This window comes from Arctopsyche grandis, chromosome 12 (assembly GCF_051622035.1).
Source record: "Arctopsyche grandis isolate Sample6627 chromosome 12, ASM5162203v2, whole genome shotgun sequence".
Classification (NCBI taxonomy): domain Eukaryota; kingdom Metazoa; phylum Arthropoda; class Insecta; order Trichoptera; family Hydropsychidae; genus Arctopsyche; species Arctopsyche grandis.
The window spans coordinates 5,523,860-5,540,717 of NC_135366.1; the positions used below are offsets into that span (position 1 = coordinate 5,523,860).

Genomic DNA, 16,858 nt, shown 5'->3' on the forward strand with positions numbered 1-16,858 from the left:
CATGAAATCATTGATTGTTCTCGTTATCTAGTATATTAAGATAAAACATTAGTATAAACAAGGGTGTTTTATTATACTTTCCCCATACAATTACAGTACAGTTTTTGATGATTCATATATATTATATATAATAAATAAAAGACATATAATTTAATGGTACATTTTTTTAATTGTATTACATATTTGTGATGGCCGAGATTCAAAGTGGCCTATTTTAATTTTACACACATTGGACTCCACATCTTTACAGACGAAAACTTCAACACATCGGATGCACAATTATAGCATTGCTATGATGAGATTTTGCATATATTATAAACGCATCAGGAATGGATACGTAATAGTATTATTATAAAATAATTTTTACACACGAGCGTGCATACTTGAATAAAAAAATAAAACAAATTTGAATGTCAACTATCGAATGATTTGCAATTAGTATGTCATTTAAAACGAATACATCAATAGTTGAGATTTCAATGAGTTCAAACTGCACTGGAAATCAGTGCAGGACTTATGTATAACTAGTGTAGTGCTGAATCACGAGAGGCTCTCGATCATGGATGCTCGTGCTGCGGTCGCACTTGAGCTGGGTGCGGCCTCGTTCAATTTGAAGATGGACTCGATGACGGAGACTTCGGTAGAGGTGGTGTCCGAGCCGCAGAAGGCGCACCAATCGTTGACCACCATGCCGGCAGCCAGCACGTCACTGCCTCGGTTGACCGTGCCGGCGGTGATCGGCACTTGCAGTAGAGAGGAGAGCTCGTCCTGGTCTCTGGCGGTCGTCCCCGGGTGAACCAAGCCGCCGTTGCTGGAGAGGACCGTGTAAGAGCCCACCAGCACGTTGCCGGCCACCGTCTGGCGGAACACCTCCACGTTGAGCACGTCGGCCAGCAGCTCCTCGGTGTCGCGGTCCAAGTCGGGGTGCACCAGCGCCACGTAGTCGTTGCAGGAGACCACGTTGCCGAGGGCCGAGAGGCGCTCCTCGGCGCGGCGCACAGTCACGCTGTCGGGCAGGGAGTTGCGCAGATGCTGCAGCTCCGAGTCGGTGGTGGCCGACGGCACCACCAGGCCGTGTCGGTTGCCGGCGCAGAGGCGACCCACGATGCGACATCCGGCCACACTCGCGTGCACCACTGGAATGGCTTCCGACAGCTCGGCCTCGAAGGCGCTGTAGAAGTTCTCGGAGCCGCCGATGCCCACCAGGCAGTACGAGTTGGTGAGCTTGGAGAAGACGCCTATCTCGTTGCTGTTCTCGAACTGCACGCGCAACGCCATCGTCAACTCGAAAGACCCGGCAACCTACGAAGATGAGCTCGACACGTGCCGATGACAGAAGTTCTGGTGCAATCGCAGGCCTGCCAACGTTGTATTTTACGTCGTTCGGGTGACGGCCGTAACTGCTTTTTATTCGATCTTCTTATCTTATGATGGAAATTTTACGAACTTCTATTAACAGTTGATACTAGTGTTGTGCCTGTTGATTTCAACGGGTGATTTCGAAATGGAATTGAATCACGAATAAAAATAGTTTTATTTTTTTTACATATTGTATTATACAAATTGTATTAAAAAGCTTCAGAGTTGATTTTTTTTGTGTAAATGTTCATATCAATCAACTTGACGTGTCGCAGTGGAAAAATTTTTTCTTTGAATATTGTTTGTGCATTATGCAGTGCTTGAATGTTAAAAATCACATAGTGATTGCAAACTTTTTTTTAAATCTAAAAATCTATCTACATATGCATATGTAGATTTTTGTCACAAAAACTGACAGCCAATGCATGCGCTGATGAATTATTTTATTTGTTCTTTTTTTTTTTGTTATTCACTTCAACTATACTGGGCAATTCGTTGTGCGAGTTTGCATTCGCATTTTCGTCTCTTCAGAGATGAATTTTTTTTTTTATTACATTTTATACCAGGAAAGCCTTACAGGTAAATCCCAATGCGCGTTCCTGGCCAATTACAAATGCAGTATTTTTATTACAAGTCGTTGAATAACGAGACACTGAAAAACTCGCAAATCAACGAAACATCTATGAATTGTACATAAATTTTATTGTACATCAATCAAACTTCAAATAGTGGTGACATAGTAGGTAGGAAGGATTTTAGCCAATTTTTTTTTCCGGGAACCATTTCATCAATGAAATCAGAGAAAATTGGCAAACTCTGATAGGAAAAGATCAACCTGGAGTCACAAATCCAGGTCTGACCAACAGCATACTCTGAAAAATTAATTTTCATTCGAGGTCCGGGCATAGGGATCGAACCCGGCGCCTTCATGACGCTAAGTAGAAGCTTAACGACCGAGCTATGCTGCTGGCTGTTATATAGAAGTATAATGTAAGGTAATTTATAGGCACACGCGCACGTAATATCAATCATAATAATAAGTAGCACATTATACACTTAGCAACCCAACCCGTTCGAAATGATGAATAAGTGTGTGTGTGTGGACCTCTAGAATCTAGAATCGAAATCGAAACGGCTGATTTCTTAAATAAATTGATGCACGAATTGGAAATTAAGGATTACGAATTGATACATTTTGTGCATCACCGAAGCCCCCAGCGCCTCCGACGCAAATTTGATAAACCGCCCCCTCCCCTTGACCCATTTTAGTAAAAAAAAAATTTTCAAAATATGTAAAAATATGTATTAAAAAATATATGTAAAAACTTCAATTAATATCATAGCTAATTAATAAAAATATATTTCAAATTAATTTATATAATCATAAATACAATACACGAAACAAATGAAATTAATTAAATGCGACAATAAACTATAACAAATGAAAAATTAAATAATTAAAACATATGCATACACGTTAAAAAATAGATTAATTTTTAAAAAATAATGCTGTCATAAATGAAATAAAAATTAAACATATAACATTAAAAAAACTATAAAATATCAACAAAATGTACAAAGGTGTAAAAATCAAAAATAAAATCCACAAATCACATTCTTAGTTTCACATTGAACAAAAGAATATTTTTCTTTTGTACATAAAAATTTACATACGGAGAAAGAAAAAGTAAAATAAAATAAAACAAAATATAAATAAAAGATAAAATCACAGCGAGGCCCAAATGGAAGAGAGTAGATTCCACTCATACATCCCATTCAAATTAAGAAAATAATGATGAGCGTAGGTTACCAGATAAATATGTTAAAATAATATCCGATAATCTATGCTCACCAAGGTGGAAAATATCGCATTCAAAGACGCTGCAACGATTTCATTGAGAAGTAGCTGGAGTACAAAACGAATTAACGAGAAGTTTCTCCAAAGTTCAAGGGAATTATACCCAAGCATGCCCAAAAGGAAAGGAGTAGGATAGATATATGGGTAGTACCCACACTCTTTCTTATATAGAAAATGAAGAAAACAATATATAGCGTTTGATGCACGGTATTTACCTTGATACGGGTGCTACTGTTAGTAAATACCTTGTGTGTGGACGGCCCCTAATGAATACCCATATGTGCACAAAGATTATGTTTCCTAGTATATGTTTTTGAACAAATGTCACATTTGTGTGGCTTTACCCAAGTATGAATACCCACATGTGCACTGAGATGTTGTTTCGTAGTAAATGTTTTTGAACAGATGTTACATTTGTGTGGCTTTACCCCAGTATGAATACCCACATGTGCACAAAGATTATGTTTCCTAGTATATGTTTTTGAACAAACGTCACATTTGTATGATTTTACTCTAGTATAAATAGTCATATGTGCACTGAGATGTTGTTTCGTAGTAAAAGTTCTTGAACAAATGTTACATTTGTGTGGCTTTACCCCAGTATGAATATCCATATGTGCACCGAGATGTTGTTTCGTATTAAATGTTTTTGAACAGATGTCACATTTGTGTGGATTTACCCAAGTATTCATACTCCATTCGCACATGCGCATTTACGCATTCATGCGCGTCCATATAGAATGTACTAAAGAATACTGTCCGTACTTGCAGGATTCGGGTCGTGCTGGATAGGTATGAACAGACCTTTAAGCGTTTCGGAGGCCATAGGCGCAATGTAATTTAGAGGCCCCTCCCCCCCCCCCACAAATCATAAAGTGACTTTTTTTTCAATTGTGAATTGTAGGTATTATGGAGGATGAACGAATGAGACGACTGGCATGTTAATGCACGTGTTTATTATATGACAGCTGAAGACAGAGTGAGTAGTAGCTCTCCGAACCCAGCCGAGTTGGTTCCCACTCGCAGGAAGGCAACCAAACTCGACCATGTCGTATAAGCGAGCCGCCACATCACTCCCCCCCCAGCATCAGCGATACCAAAATTACAAAGAAACAAATTTTACAAAAGAAAAAAATTATTGTTACACAAAGAGAAAAAATTATTACGTGGGGAGAAAAAAAATTGTTGACGTGGGTCATCCGCTGTGTACATAGGTGTACCGCCCTGAATGGTCGGTAGATTCGAGGGCGGTGACGTCGCGAGCAGGACGGTGGGTGGTCCGATGGTCGCGCCGATGCGATGCGATGCTGCGGCGGCGCCGCTCTTCCGAGGCTGATGTCGGTTGGTGGGGCGGCGGGGGCGGCAGGGGCATCGATGTGGTTGATGATACTCCGAGCTGGACTGTGAGTCGTTGTGGCTCGTGGAGGTGTTGTAGCGCTACCGCCCGTCTCGGCGTGACGACGCTCGTGGGGACGGACGGGGCCTTGATGATGATGATGATGATGGTGCTGAGGTGGTGTATGTCTTGTGGTGCTGGATGACCGTTCTATGTGTAGTGGATCGCGCATGACTCCACATCCAGCTGTCAAGATCGTCGTCTCATTCGCTCCCCCATTTTTTTAAAGCACCTTTCGTCGACGTTGTGGCTGGACTCCAGTCGATAGGTAGATAGGTAGGTAGCCGTGTCTGCTCGTTTATTGTCACCCGCGGGCCGCGACGCGTGTTGATGGCGATGGGGGCGCGGCGGGTAGCTTCTCCCGCCTGGCTCGGCGAGGCAGGGATGAGCGGCATGTTGAAATTGATCGAGGCTGCGTGGCTCGATGTCGGGGGTCACCAGTATGGAGGATGAACGAATGAGACGACTGGCATGTTAATGCACGTGTTTATTATATGACAGCTGAAGACAGAGTGAGTAGTAGCTCTCCGAACCCAGCCGAGTTGGTTCCCACTCGCAGGAAGGCAACCAAACTCGACCATGTCGTATAAGCGAGCCGCCACAGTATATACATTATAAAAAAACGTGTGTTATTTTGTATTTACAATTATTTATTAATACTCTTTTTATTATCTTTTTTTTCAATACTCTTTTTATTATCTATATATTATTTATATGGGCGTTGGGGATTGCACTATTCTCCTCATCGTCTGGAATAAAAGCTATTATTATTATTATTAATATAAATCTATTTACAAACAAAAAATTATATTGTAAGACAGGGAAGGTAAGTTGACCGTATCCCGGTCTAACGAAACACATGTTGTGTAGTTTGAAAGAGGATCGTTTATTTTCGTTCAATTGGTACAATGGTTATTGTATGTACGAAGAGGTTTCTTCGGAGATGTGATCTAGCTGAACTCTAGAGGCTCACTCTGCCAGTGGGAGTTGCTGCGTTGCTTTATATACCTTCTGGCTTGAAGTGTGTCGTGTGCATTTTCCTTTGTTCTTGGGTACTCGCACTGACCTAGTTATGCTGCGAGCGTGGTTTTATGGGTTCATATGCCTGGACGTAGTTCGTGGTTTTATGGGTTCAGTGTGTTCTTCCTTTGTTTCCAAGACACGTGTATAAGAAGCACATGTCGACCTTTTTACGAGGCGAGCGTTCTACACGTGCTTTTTATGGGGGAAGCGTGTACGGTCGCAGGGGTCGTTGCCCTTGAGTTAATGCGTGTATGGACAGGATCGATGATGAGATAATATAGCATGAGTTGTCCTATATGCCTACAATATATTATACAATTATATAAATAAACATCTATTTACAAACTTATACAAACAATTGTGTCGGCTCGCTATACGACATGGTCGAGTTTGGTCACCTTCCTGCGAGTGAGGATCAACTCGATTGTGTTCGGAGCTAGCTACCTCACTCTGCTTTCAGCTGTCATAAATAAAACACGTGCATTAACATGACAGTCGTCTCATTCATCCATCCCCTATACAATCAAGAAAAAAAGGGAAATATTTTCAATATATACTTTTCGAGCTTTTGATCCCGCAAATTTATCTATTATGTTATCACAATCTAATAAATGCACCACATCACTTTCAATAGGTAAACGGACTATTAGTCATATGTGAACCAGTCACAGGACAACCGGTCGCTCTGGATCGGTCTAGACCAGTTTTAGTGTGACGGGTGATCACTTGTGACCGATCTAGAACGACTGGTTGTCCTGTGACTGGTTCACATATGACTAGTAGTCCGTTTACCATATATACTACCCGCTCTTCAAATGTATAAAGATTTAGATTTTTCGACTTACGATGCAGTGACGGCTACCGAGATTTTAGTGTCGTGCGCAAGATCGATTTTGCGGAATAATCACCGAACTCAAATTTATTTGTATTATTTATAATATGCATTTATATCTTGGTTGTGTTGACCAGCCTGATAGTAAACTTTCATTTGACAGCTACATATATAAATGACAGTTTTGTAATTTGAATACGAAATGAGTTTGTCGGCGAGCGTGATCCATGGTGAGGCTGCTGAATCAGATTCTGAGGATATACCCGAAAGACACGTACTTTCATTATCATATTAAATGAATTAACCTCAAATTTACTAAACACTCATCGTCTGTCATTCAATTTTATAGCATACTTCAAATGCCCGAATTTTACATGGAGCCATCGTACTAGGAGAAGCTTCAGAATCAGACGAAGGTAAGACGTTTTAAAAAATAAATTTTCTTACAACGCAAAATAAAACGTGATTTTTATTTTAGAATATACACCCTCGGCAGCATCTAGGGTGACTACCCACATTCAATCAAATACTACACCATCTCCAAGGTCGCATAATTCATTGTTGCACAAGAAATTATGTAAATTTTATTAAAACTGTCATTAATTAATCAAATATCAATTCTCTTGTACGTATATTTTTTTATTTCTTTATAGATGAGTGTAATATGTCACTATATGGCAACGTATTGAATCATCTTCGTAGTACTGTTAAAAATTCTCTGACACAATTATCATCCATCGATCAGCAATTGTTAAAGTCTCAAGTGAGATAGTGTAATTGTTTCGATTAGTTCATTTTTATATGTATGATATTTAATTTGAATTTTAATTTCAGTTGCGGTTGCAAAATGCAAGCACTGCATTGAAAACTTTAGAACACAATTCAAATCATCTCGCTGAACGATTGAATAACGCTGCTTGTACTGCATACATTCCAAAAATGACCATACCCGTCATCGAAACTGATTCTGATTGAATGTATATTTATAAATATTCTGTACATACATACATATATATATATTGTTGATATTATTTTGTTAAAATAAGTTTATTTTATTATAATACACAAAAAAATAATCTTTGCTTTTTATGTGTCTGCTCTATTGAATTACTATAGTTGGGTTTAGTTTTTGCTCTTTCATAAAACATGTGAGAATTTTTATGTTGTGAAAACGTACCACAAGCTGTATTTATTTATCTTTTTAGATTTCAAAAGTATATTTATATTGCAAGTTTATAAAGTAAGACAATCGACTAATATTATGATTATCTATCAAAAAGTATTTTTTCAAAAGTAAAAACTTGGTATTGTAAAAAAAGAAAATATATAATCGGTTACTAACATAGAAGTAGAATGCATAGAATCGCTCTCAGCCTCCAAACATGTTGCTAGAAAAACTCTGTGTGGCAGAGTTTGTTCATTGTTTTGCTAAACTTCGTCTCTCTCTCTCTCTCTTGTCTTTCTTCTGACTTTCCGTCTCTCGTCGATGGCTCACTTTTAGACGATACTTTTGTTAACAATGACCATTATATGCATTCTACTAATAATAATGGGTCAATTAAGAGCCTTTCTGATTGGATGATGCAATCTGCTCATTCAAAAAATATCTGTTAATCAAGCCTCCACTTTATTGGTTACAATCATAGAAGTAGAATGCATAGAATGGTCATTGTTAACAAAAGTATCGTCTAAAAGGGAGCCATCGAAGAGAGAGACGGAAAGTCAGAAGAGGGACAAGAGAGAGAGAGACGAAGTTTAGCAAACAATGAACAAACTCTGCCGTGCAGAGTTTTTGTAGCAACATTTTTGGAGGCTGAGAGCGATTCTATGCATTCTACTTCTATGGTTACAATACATTCCATATGCGCCTAGAAGTATACTAAGCTACTGTAATGTCACCAAACTATCATATTTTGAGTGCAATTTGGTTACAATTACTGGCCACTTGAACTAAAACAATAAATTAACGCCAATTGACGGCAAAATAATATATTATCATAAGTAAAGAAATCGTCAAGACCATTATGTCGCGAAAACATGAATACTTTGGTCACATAATGCGACGCTTTGAAATATATCAACTAATGCATCTTATTATTTAAGGGAAGATCTACGGAAGGAAAGGCTCCGGAAGAAAAATGACGTCCTGGCTGAAAAACCTGAGGCAATGGTTTGTAGGCCAGAAGGTGTGTTAACCGGTGTACCGGCTTATAGAAACTCTTTATTGTTCAGTTTATACAAGTGTTTGTATGTACGGCGAAGGAGATAGTTGCTATAGTTGACTTTGGAGGAGTAAACACGCTTAACTTTTAAAGCTCACTGGCGTCTGGGGCTGGTACTTCGGTTTATATTCTGGTCAGTTTTGCAATGCATATCTGTGTGATGAGATCATGTTTTTGGGGATTCCTACGGGCTCACGATGGGCTAATTAGAGCGAGTCGAATCGTATTGTTTCCGTTGTATGAACGAAGATATTTCAGGCGAGAATGCTCAGACAAGATAGCGATTATGCAATCATATGGCTTGTGTTTTATGGGGTCGTGGATGAGGTCACCGCCCTCGATTTGGGATGATTGAAGTTGTGCTATATTCTTTCAAGTTAAACCAAAATACCACTGTATTGTTCATGGTGGCGGACAATGAAATCACTATCACAAAAACGAATAAGTTACTGGGAGAAAAATAAATTAAGTACATGTACATTATCAAGAGCACAAAAAAAAAGTTGTAACACTACGTCTTCCTCGTCGTCCCTTTAGTTGGCAGCCATGCCAATAGTTATGTTGGCATCAGGCTGCTGACCCCCACTCCTTGGACGTAGATTTCCGGGCGCGCAAAAACAGACCAGTCTCTCTTCTTGATAGACCTCGAGACCTAAGAGTACATAAGTTCTCCCTGTCTTGTTCCAGCATTCCTAAAGTCGAGCAGAGTTTCCTGCCATTTCCGTACGCAGCTGTTAGCAGAACAGTCAGCAGCCGTCTCCACAGAGGAAGGGACCTCGCCACAGCCCTGGTCACCAGCTCCTCTCCCGCCAGTTCGTACCGCTGCCGCTATTCGACGAGATTATAGAACTAGGAGAACCCCTACGACATTTTATTTTTTTATTTTTTATTTTTATGACAACATATACCAGGAAGGCATTACAGGCAATCTTAATGCGCCTTCCTGGCCAATTACAAATATTGCAGCATTTTTTCATTATATAAGTAACTTAATTACGAGACACTGAAAAACTCGCAAATCAATGAGACATCTATCAAATCGTAAACAAACTTATTTATTGCACATGAATCATACATAAATTATTGGTGAAATACGTGAAATATTGTATGTATATATAGGAAGGATTTTGGTCAATTTTTACCGGGAACCGTTTCAACAATGAAATCAGAGAAAATTGGCAAACTCTGATAGGAAACGATCAACCTGGAGTTGAGACAAATCCAGGTCTAACCAGCAGCATACTCTTAAAAATTCATTTTCATTCGAGGCCCGTCCCTGGGATCGAACCCGGCACCTCACGGCGTTAAGCAGAAGCTTAACAACCGAGCTATGCTGCTGGCCAGCTATTCAGGTCAATCCATGGTTTCTCTTTATATCGTACACCTGCAGATCACCATCAAGGTGTTCATCACATAATTTTTCAATTTTGAAATTCGGTGACTGATGTTGTACACTGGCTAAGAATTATAGTGTTTACTTTACTTACCAACTTAGGCCTGTCGCACACGGTTCGGTGATTACTGGTCACAAATTACTCGTCACAAAGTCACTAAAATCTCTATAACGGAACATCTGGCAGCCGAAAAGTCCATCATACTAACGATAACTATCATAGTAACGAGAACTTGAGTGCCAAATATTGTGTAATCGCGATTTTCATGGCAAAAATTGTCTTTGTGACCACCCCAATGTGACGAATAGTCCAATTACCGTCGCACACACGGCCACTCGCCACCGCCACTGGTGGCAGCCACAAGCTGCAGAATGCATTTCTCATAGAGTTTGTATGGGATGCCCATTGCCCGCAAACACGACCACTCGCCACTCAACGGTCTTCGACTGTTGTTCGACGGTTCGCGCTGTTCTTCGTGTGATGCGACGTCTTCGTATTGTCAACAGCGCGAAGAGTGTATGGGGACTGATCTAGTTGTGAAGGTGTTCTTCACCACCAGTCCGCCATGTATTATAGACGAGTTCGTCTGTGTTTTAGTAGTTATTACTGCTGTTTGTTTGGATACGGTACTTTATTGTTTGAATATACAAGTGTATAAATATGTTGTTGAAGCGGCTGGAATCGTAGGGTTCTCGAGACGGCTATTGGCTGTTAACTTGGTGTCGTGATGGCTGCTGGATCTGCAATGTGTCGTTGCTCTGGATCCGGCTGAGTTGCAAGCGTTCTTCCATTGTAGGGTAGTGTAGTGGTAGCTGGTCAGATGCTGGATGTCGAATGCTGTCGTGGTGACTGTTGCCTGTTGACTGGTCTGCTGCTGTGTGTTGACTGATCTACTTCTGTGTGTCGAATGAAGTTGTTTGGGGTGGACCTCCTTTTATATTGTTTTTGGGGATCCATGTGACTTGTGTTTGGCGATTGATTCTGAGAACCGCAGGTGGTGTTTACGTGTGCGAGTTATGCGAGGAATGTGGTTTGTTGTTTAGGGTGGAAGTTTCTCGAATGTTTGGCGTCGTTCCACTCGATTTAGTTTAATGGGTGCAGGTGTTCTTCGACTTCGTGTCGTTCTGCTTGATTTGTTGGGGTGGAATATTCTCGAATGTTTGGCGTCGTTCCACTCGATTTAGTTTAATGGGTGCAGGTGTTCTTCTACTTCGTGTCGTTCTAATTGATTTGTTGGGGTGGAAGTTTCTCGACTATGTGGCGTCGAGATGACGTCAATGGTTGAGCGTGAGAAATGTATTCTCCGTCGCACTAGATGTTTCGATTGTGGTGACGAGATATCTTCCTACAAGTGCTTCCGAGTCCATATTTCAACTACACAAAAACTCTACAATCTGGAGCGAAAAGTGGCCGCCACTGGTGGCTGCGCTCGGCCACCGGTAGCGGCCACCAGTGGCGAACACAAGTGGCTGTGTTTGTGACAGGCCTTAGCAGTGGCGTAATGTAGAATTTTCTGTTTCTATCGTATAGATTTTACTTGGTTGCGCGATAGAAACAAATAAATTTCCACCATACGCCACTACTACTTCATAAACATTCATTTAAAATATTAAATATTAGAAAATTGTTTACATACATATAGTCATTTCCAAATGAAAATAATTAACTTTTTTTTATTTGACTGAGTGTCTTCTTTGATTGTGCAATTGACGACTGAGACAGTTGGCTAGAGTGCAGCGTCTCTGACAGCTGTCATCTGGAAAGATCGCTGTTTGCGATGAATGTCAGCCAGGCTGTCAAAATGTACATCACCAAAATGGCCGAGGAGAGCGGCCCCGGGATGAAACTGCTCTTAATGGACAAAGATACTGTACGCTCCATCGTCAGCTCCAAATTTTATAAACCAACATGTACCATACCCTGACAATTATTTACCATTTCAGACCAGCATAGTGAGTATGGTATACGGCCAATCTGAAATACTGCAAAAAGAAGTCTATCTCTTCGAAAGGATCGATTCCGCTAATCAAGGCGATGGACTTAAACATCTAAAATGTATTGTGTTCCTACGACCGACTTCTCAAAATATTGCCCTCCTATCCAGAGAACTCAGATATCCAAAATATGGAATATATTATATATGTAAGATTAAAGCATTTTGGGTTTGAATATGACCTACAAAACAAATACTAATTATTAATCTTTAGATTTCAGCAATATCATATCAAAAGTTGATATAAAAACATTAGCCGAATGTGACGAACAAGAAGTTGTCCGAGAAGTGCAGGAATTTTACGCCGACTATTTAGCTGTAGGACCTTATTTATATTCTTTTAATATAACGTCGTGTACTCCAGGTGTGCACCAATTCTATTCGATACGAGTATATTTCAATAGTATCAATGTAATGTTACAATTTATGTTTGGTAAGGTCTATTATGGGAATCTAATCACCTTCAAAGATGTACCCAAGGACTGGCAGCTTTGCTCCTGTCGTTGAAAAAACGCCCTGTAATACGATACCAGCAAAACTCAGATCCGTGCAAAAGACTGGGTGAAAATATCCGACAGATAATATGCCGAGAGTCGTCGCTGTTCGACTTTCAAAGTGGAGAGAATCCGACACTGCTTCTTTTACTAGACAGACGAGACGATCCCGTTACTCCGCTACTAAATCAAGTAAGATTTCAACTATTGTATTAAATCAATACTAGATATGATGTAATCAACTGTTGTGTTTTTCAGTGGACATATCAAGCTATGGTTCACGAATTGCTTACGATATATAATAATCGAGTCAATCTTTCTAATGTTACGGGAGTTCCGAAGGAGTTGAAAGAAGTCGTCCTATCTGCCGAACATGATGAATTTTATGCTAAGGTATATATTGATTTTCTTACAGTTAAAATTTTAATATAGAGGTTTTTGAGGAATTGTATAAGATTATATATTTTTTTGCAGAGTTTGTATCTCAATTTTGGCGAAATTGGACAGACAATCAAAGACCTCATGGAAGAGTTTCAGAAAAAGGCAAAAAGTCATCAGAAAGTTGAAAGTATATCCGATATGAAGAATTTTGTTGAAACTTATCCTCAATTCAAAGTAAGTTACATATATATACTGTAGTGAAATGATTTCAGAGTATGCTATTCTTTTATATATGCCAAGAGTAACCAAAATTTCAATTATTGAAGGAATAATTGTCAAAAAAATGTTCATTTTATTATTATAAACCTCCTTTACGTTTCATTTACGATTACAATTCAGGAAAACGTTTGCCTCTTATCCGATCGATTTCATACTTTGCCATATTGCTCATTTTGGTCATCAATATAAGTAAATGGATCCTCCACCATTACGATAGAGATGAAATATCGCTTAAGACGCGTTTGAAGTTTGCAAATTTGAAATCTGGTTGACGTCTATGTAGTCTTTAGTTTTATACATAGAAAACATAGGCGGTAGTAAAATAAAATTATTGGTTTTTTTATTCAAAATAATTTACAGTACGATTTAACGGTGCATTAAAAAATAATGACTGGTCCTCAGAAATAATCATTTGCGCATTAGAATAAAATAAATTGCGCATAGCATGTGTAAGATAACGTTCGCCGTACTACAACAGTCGTTTCGATTCCACATACATACTATGTACGTCACAGCTAAAACACTGCCAACAAAATGTAGGAATATAATAACGAAAGAAAAAACTTCTATATATACTCTTTGCTACCAATGTTTTCTCTAGGCGAGTCTCTGAGCATTTAGCGCCATCTATTGAAAATTTATTTAATTAATTTTTCTGTTGGACTTTTATATTGTTTATATGTAGGTAGGTGGGTAGTTTTGACCAATTTTTTTTTATGTTAAAACAATTAAATATATTTAAAAGGTATTTGAAGAAAATGTGACCGTGTGCAGATCGAACACAAGACCGACACATTTCTTTTAATTTTTTTTATTTAATAACTTAATATGCCATAACCCAAGCGATGATATTTCATTGGGCACAACACTAGTAATAAATATATTTCTGTGAAATAAAAAATATTACATTGAAAAAAAATGTTTCGATCATTTAACAATAATTAAAAAGTGCACAGTTAAAGTAGATAAATTAAATTGTTATAAAATCTGCTTATGACCGACTGGTCGATTGCAAATAACTTAAAAAAAAAAAAAAAAAAGTTAAAGGTAGAGTTGAAAAACTCCCATAATTTCAACTACAACAAATTTTCAGTTTTAATCACAATCACAAATTTAATTATTAAGATTAAACACCTATTATTATTATATTATTATATATATGGGCTAGCTCGGACGGTTGCCGATTCCTATTTGCGAGATCTTGAATGCTCAGCGTTAATGCGCATTTAATTCATTTTAGGCTGCTTTATATTTTTTCTGTTGTGAAAGTAACTTTTCAAATGCCCACATTTGATATTAAAATGCTGACCTAATCTAAACAATGGATTTGTAATTTTTCAAATAATCAAGTGTTTTTATGTATTTATTAGAGGTTTTAAGTGTTGGTGCTCATTTTTTTTAGTGTACAAATATTATATTAAAAACTTTTTATGTGTTCTTTTGTTTAATAATCTAATTACAATTTTTTTTCTATTGCTTTTTTTTATATATGAGACATTATTTTTAAATGATATATTTTATTATTATGGATGCACACAATTTTTTTGAAGTGCTTACTATAAATTGTCCCCTTTTATTTATAGAAAATGTCAGGTACCGTTTCCAAGCATGTGACAGTCGTCGGCGAATTATCTTCAATGGTGAGCCGTCACAACCTATTGGAAGTATCGGAGCTTGAACAGGAACTAGCTTGCCAAGACGAACATTCGAAACAACTACAAGTATGTTCTTCGTCATTCTGGTAACTATCATTAAAGATAAACCTTTTTATAAGTGCATTTTTTTTTTAATTTTACAGCATTTGAGAAAAGTATTATCACAGGAATCCACTCGCCACATAGACGCGGTCAAATTAGTCATGCTGTACGCGCTCAGATACGAAAAGCACACAAACAACGACACGCAAGGCTTACTAGACATCCTCAAGAAGATGGGTGTGGCGGAGAATTTAACTAGAGCGGTGATAGAGATCATTGAATACGGCGGTACACATTCGCGTCAGTCAGACCTATTTGGACACCAGGACGCTGTGAAAACCATCACCAAACGATTATTCAAGGTAGTATCTACGTCACTGTTTGTACCATAGATATAGAATACCATAGATACGCCCTGACGCTCTAAGCCGATCACCCTGTTGGACCATGCACACACTAAAAAAGTACAGATCATGCACACTCTCTCTCTCTCAGTAGCTAGTTAGCTTCTAAGTAGGAAGGACGGTTGACATTTTTCGAAAATGCCAACGTGTTCAGCGTAATTGTGTTACAATTACTCAAGAAAACATAAAAAGGCCGATGGCATCACATATCATAAGTAAGAATTAATATATAATGTCTTCAATTATGGTAGTATTTTAACATACATATAATGAAATATCGGCGCGATGTATGTATCTATGCCACATGGTCACTAAATGCACGCGTATATCTTGTTGGCACTGAAGGAAATTCAGAAATCGACATTAAGTTTAAAACTACAAACAATGAACTAAATATTAAAGTGTCAGCTTTAAAATTGATCCTTGTGGAAGTTACTAATGTTTAAATATTGTAATAGTTAATGATGGTTTTATCATAGTAACATACATTTGTAGTTTAATATAGTGTGTATAGCTAAATATTTTTTTCTTAATATGGCTTTATTAGTTTGGTTTACTGTCACGCGGAGTGTCCAATAAAATAAAGTTATAAATAACATAAAACTTCAGTGCATGTACATATACATAAACTGGTTGCTGATCACTGCCGACCGCTGCGTCCTTCCTTTGTTTTTCACCACTTCCCCGTTAGTTAAACCCCCCGCACCCCTCAGTTGGTGGCGACAAGATCTCCGACGAAATTTGTATGTAATGGCATATCTAGTTTATTCTACATCTATGGTTTGTACTTTTAATATGATTTTGAGTGTTTGCTTATGATAAAATCATTTCAGGGATTGAGCGGAGTTGAAAACATATATACGCAACACACACCTCTCTTGCAAGAGACATTAGAAAATATCATCAGAGGAAGGATGAGAGAGAACGCTTATCCTTGTCTGGGTAACGACGACAGATTCGCTTCCAAGCGTTATCAAAATATTATCGTGTTCATGGTCGGAGGTACGACTTATGAAGAGGCTTTGTGCGTGCACAACATCAACCAGTCCAATGTCGGAGTCAAGGTTATCCTCGGCGGTACGAATATTCATAACAGTCAGAGTTTCCTAGAGGACATCCACGCGGCTACGCAGGGAGTGCCGAGAAGGCACACGAGACATATCAAAAACGTCTGACACACGTCTTTCAGCTCACACTAATTATGTATTTATCGTTAGTCATAATCAATTTATGCATGTGGTTCATATCATTCCATTGGCATGTTTCGATGTAATAATGCATGTTACGTTAATGAAATTGTTGGCTTATGTATCCATTGTATCTCGCATATAAAAGTATTTCGCTAAGATTTTATTAAAATATTATAATATATTATTTAACAACATTGGTTTTTTTTATGTGCCATGTGAGTTTTCTTTTAATTATACTTGGCGACCATTAGGGATTACAAAAATACCAGATTTTCCGATACCGGTATATTCGAAACATTGATTCCGATATCCCGAGCACCGCTAGCGTGTTTCATG

At 38.4% G+C, this 16,858-nt stretch overlaps 3 protein-coding genes and 1 long non-coding RNA gene across 4 annotated transcripts in view; 3 read left to right on the forward strand and 1 right to left on the reverse strand.

Moving 5' to 3' along the window:
• The window catches only part of LOC143920049 (uncharacterized), a 422,197-nt gene that overhangs the window by 170,528 nt on the left and 234,811 nt on the right, over nucleotides 1-16,858 (forward strand). Inside the window, exon 2 of the long non-coding RNA XR_013261303.1 lies at nucleotides 4,122-5,216. This is a non-coding gene — a long non-coding RNA (uncharacterized LOC143920049). The remainder of the gene's footprint in view (nucleotides 1-4,121; nucleotides 5,217-16,858) is intronic.
• On the reverse strand, nucleotides 57-1,396 carry eIF6 (eukaryotic translation initiation factor 6). Its single transcript, XM_077443430.1, has one exon. It carries the CDS (start codon nucleotides 1,276-1,278, stop codon nucleotides 541-543), a length of 738 nt encoding a protein of 245 aa, XP_077299556.1. The 5' UTR covers nucleotides 1,279-1,396; the 3' UTR covers nucleotides 57-540.
• Blos3 (Biogenesis of lysosome-related organelles complex 1, subunit 3) lies at nucleotides 6,054-7,552 on the forward strand. Its single transcript, XM_077442734.1, has 5 exons — nucleotides 6,054-6,742; nucleotides 6,818-6,884; nucleotides 6,947-7,045; nucleotides 7,122-7,231; nucleotides 7,303-7,552. The coding sequence occupies exons 1-5, from the start codon at nucleotides 6,671-6,673 to the stop codon at nucleotides 7,441-7,443; spliced, it is 489 nt and encodes a 162-aa protein (XP_077298860.1). The 5' UTR covers nucleotides 6,054-6,670; the 3' UTR covers nucleotides 7,444-7,552.
• On the forward strand, nucleotides 11,811-16,734 carry Vps45 (vacuolar protein sorting 45). The gene is made up of 9 exons (XM_077442203.1): nucleotides 11,811-11,954; nucleotides 12,028-12,226; nucleotides 12,292-12,441; nucleotides 12,516-12,763; nucleotides 12,830-12,964; nucleotides 13,046-13,186; nucleotides 14,815-14,952; nucleotides 15,030-15,290; nucleotides 16,166-16,734. The coding sequence occupies exons 1-9, from the start codon at nucleotides 11,862-11,864 to the stop codon at nucleotides 16,505-16,507; spliced, it is 1,707 nt and encodes a 568-aa protein (XP_077298329.1). The 5' UTR covers nucleotides 11,811-11,861; the 3' UTR covers nucleotides 16,508-16,734.

Bases quoted from the DNA above. Each gene is read 5' to 3' on its own strand.
- eIF6 (XM_077443430.1), bottom strand. From the start codon at position 1,278: ATGGCGTTGCGCGTGCAGTTCGAGAACAGCAACGAGATAGGCGTCTTC.
- Blos3 (XM_077442734.1), top strand. From the start codon at position 6,671: ATGAGTTTGTCGGCGAGCGTGATCCATGGTGAGGCTGCTGAATCAGAT. The intron at 6,885-6,946 runs GTAAGACGTTTT...TTTTTATTTTAG, and splicing joins AGCTTCAGAATCAGACGAAG to AATATACACCCTCGGCAGCA. The intron at 7,046-7,121 runs GTAAATTTTATT...ATTTCTTTATAG, and splicing joins ATTGTTGCACAAGAAATTAT to ATGAGTGTAATATGTCACTA.
- Vps45 (XM_077442203.1), top strand. From the start codon at position 11,862: ATGAATGTCAGCCAGGCTGTCAAAATGTACATCACCAAAATGGCCGAG. The intron at 12,764-12,829 runs GTAAGATTTCAA...TGTGTTTTTCAG, and splicing joins TTACTCCGCTACTAAATCAA to TGGACATATCAAGCTATGGT. The intron at 14,953-15,029 runs GTATGTTCTTCG...TTAATTTTACAG, and splicing joins AACATTCGAAACAACTACAA to CATTTGAGAAAAGTATTATC.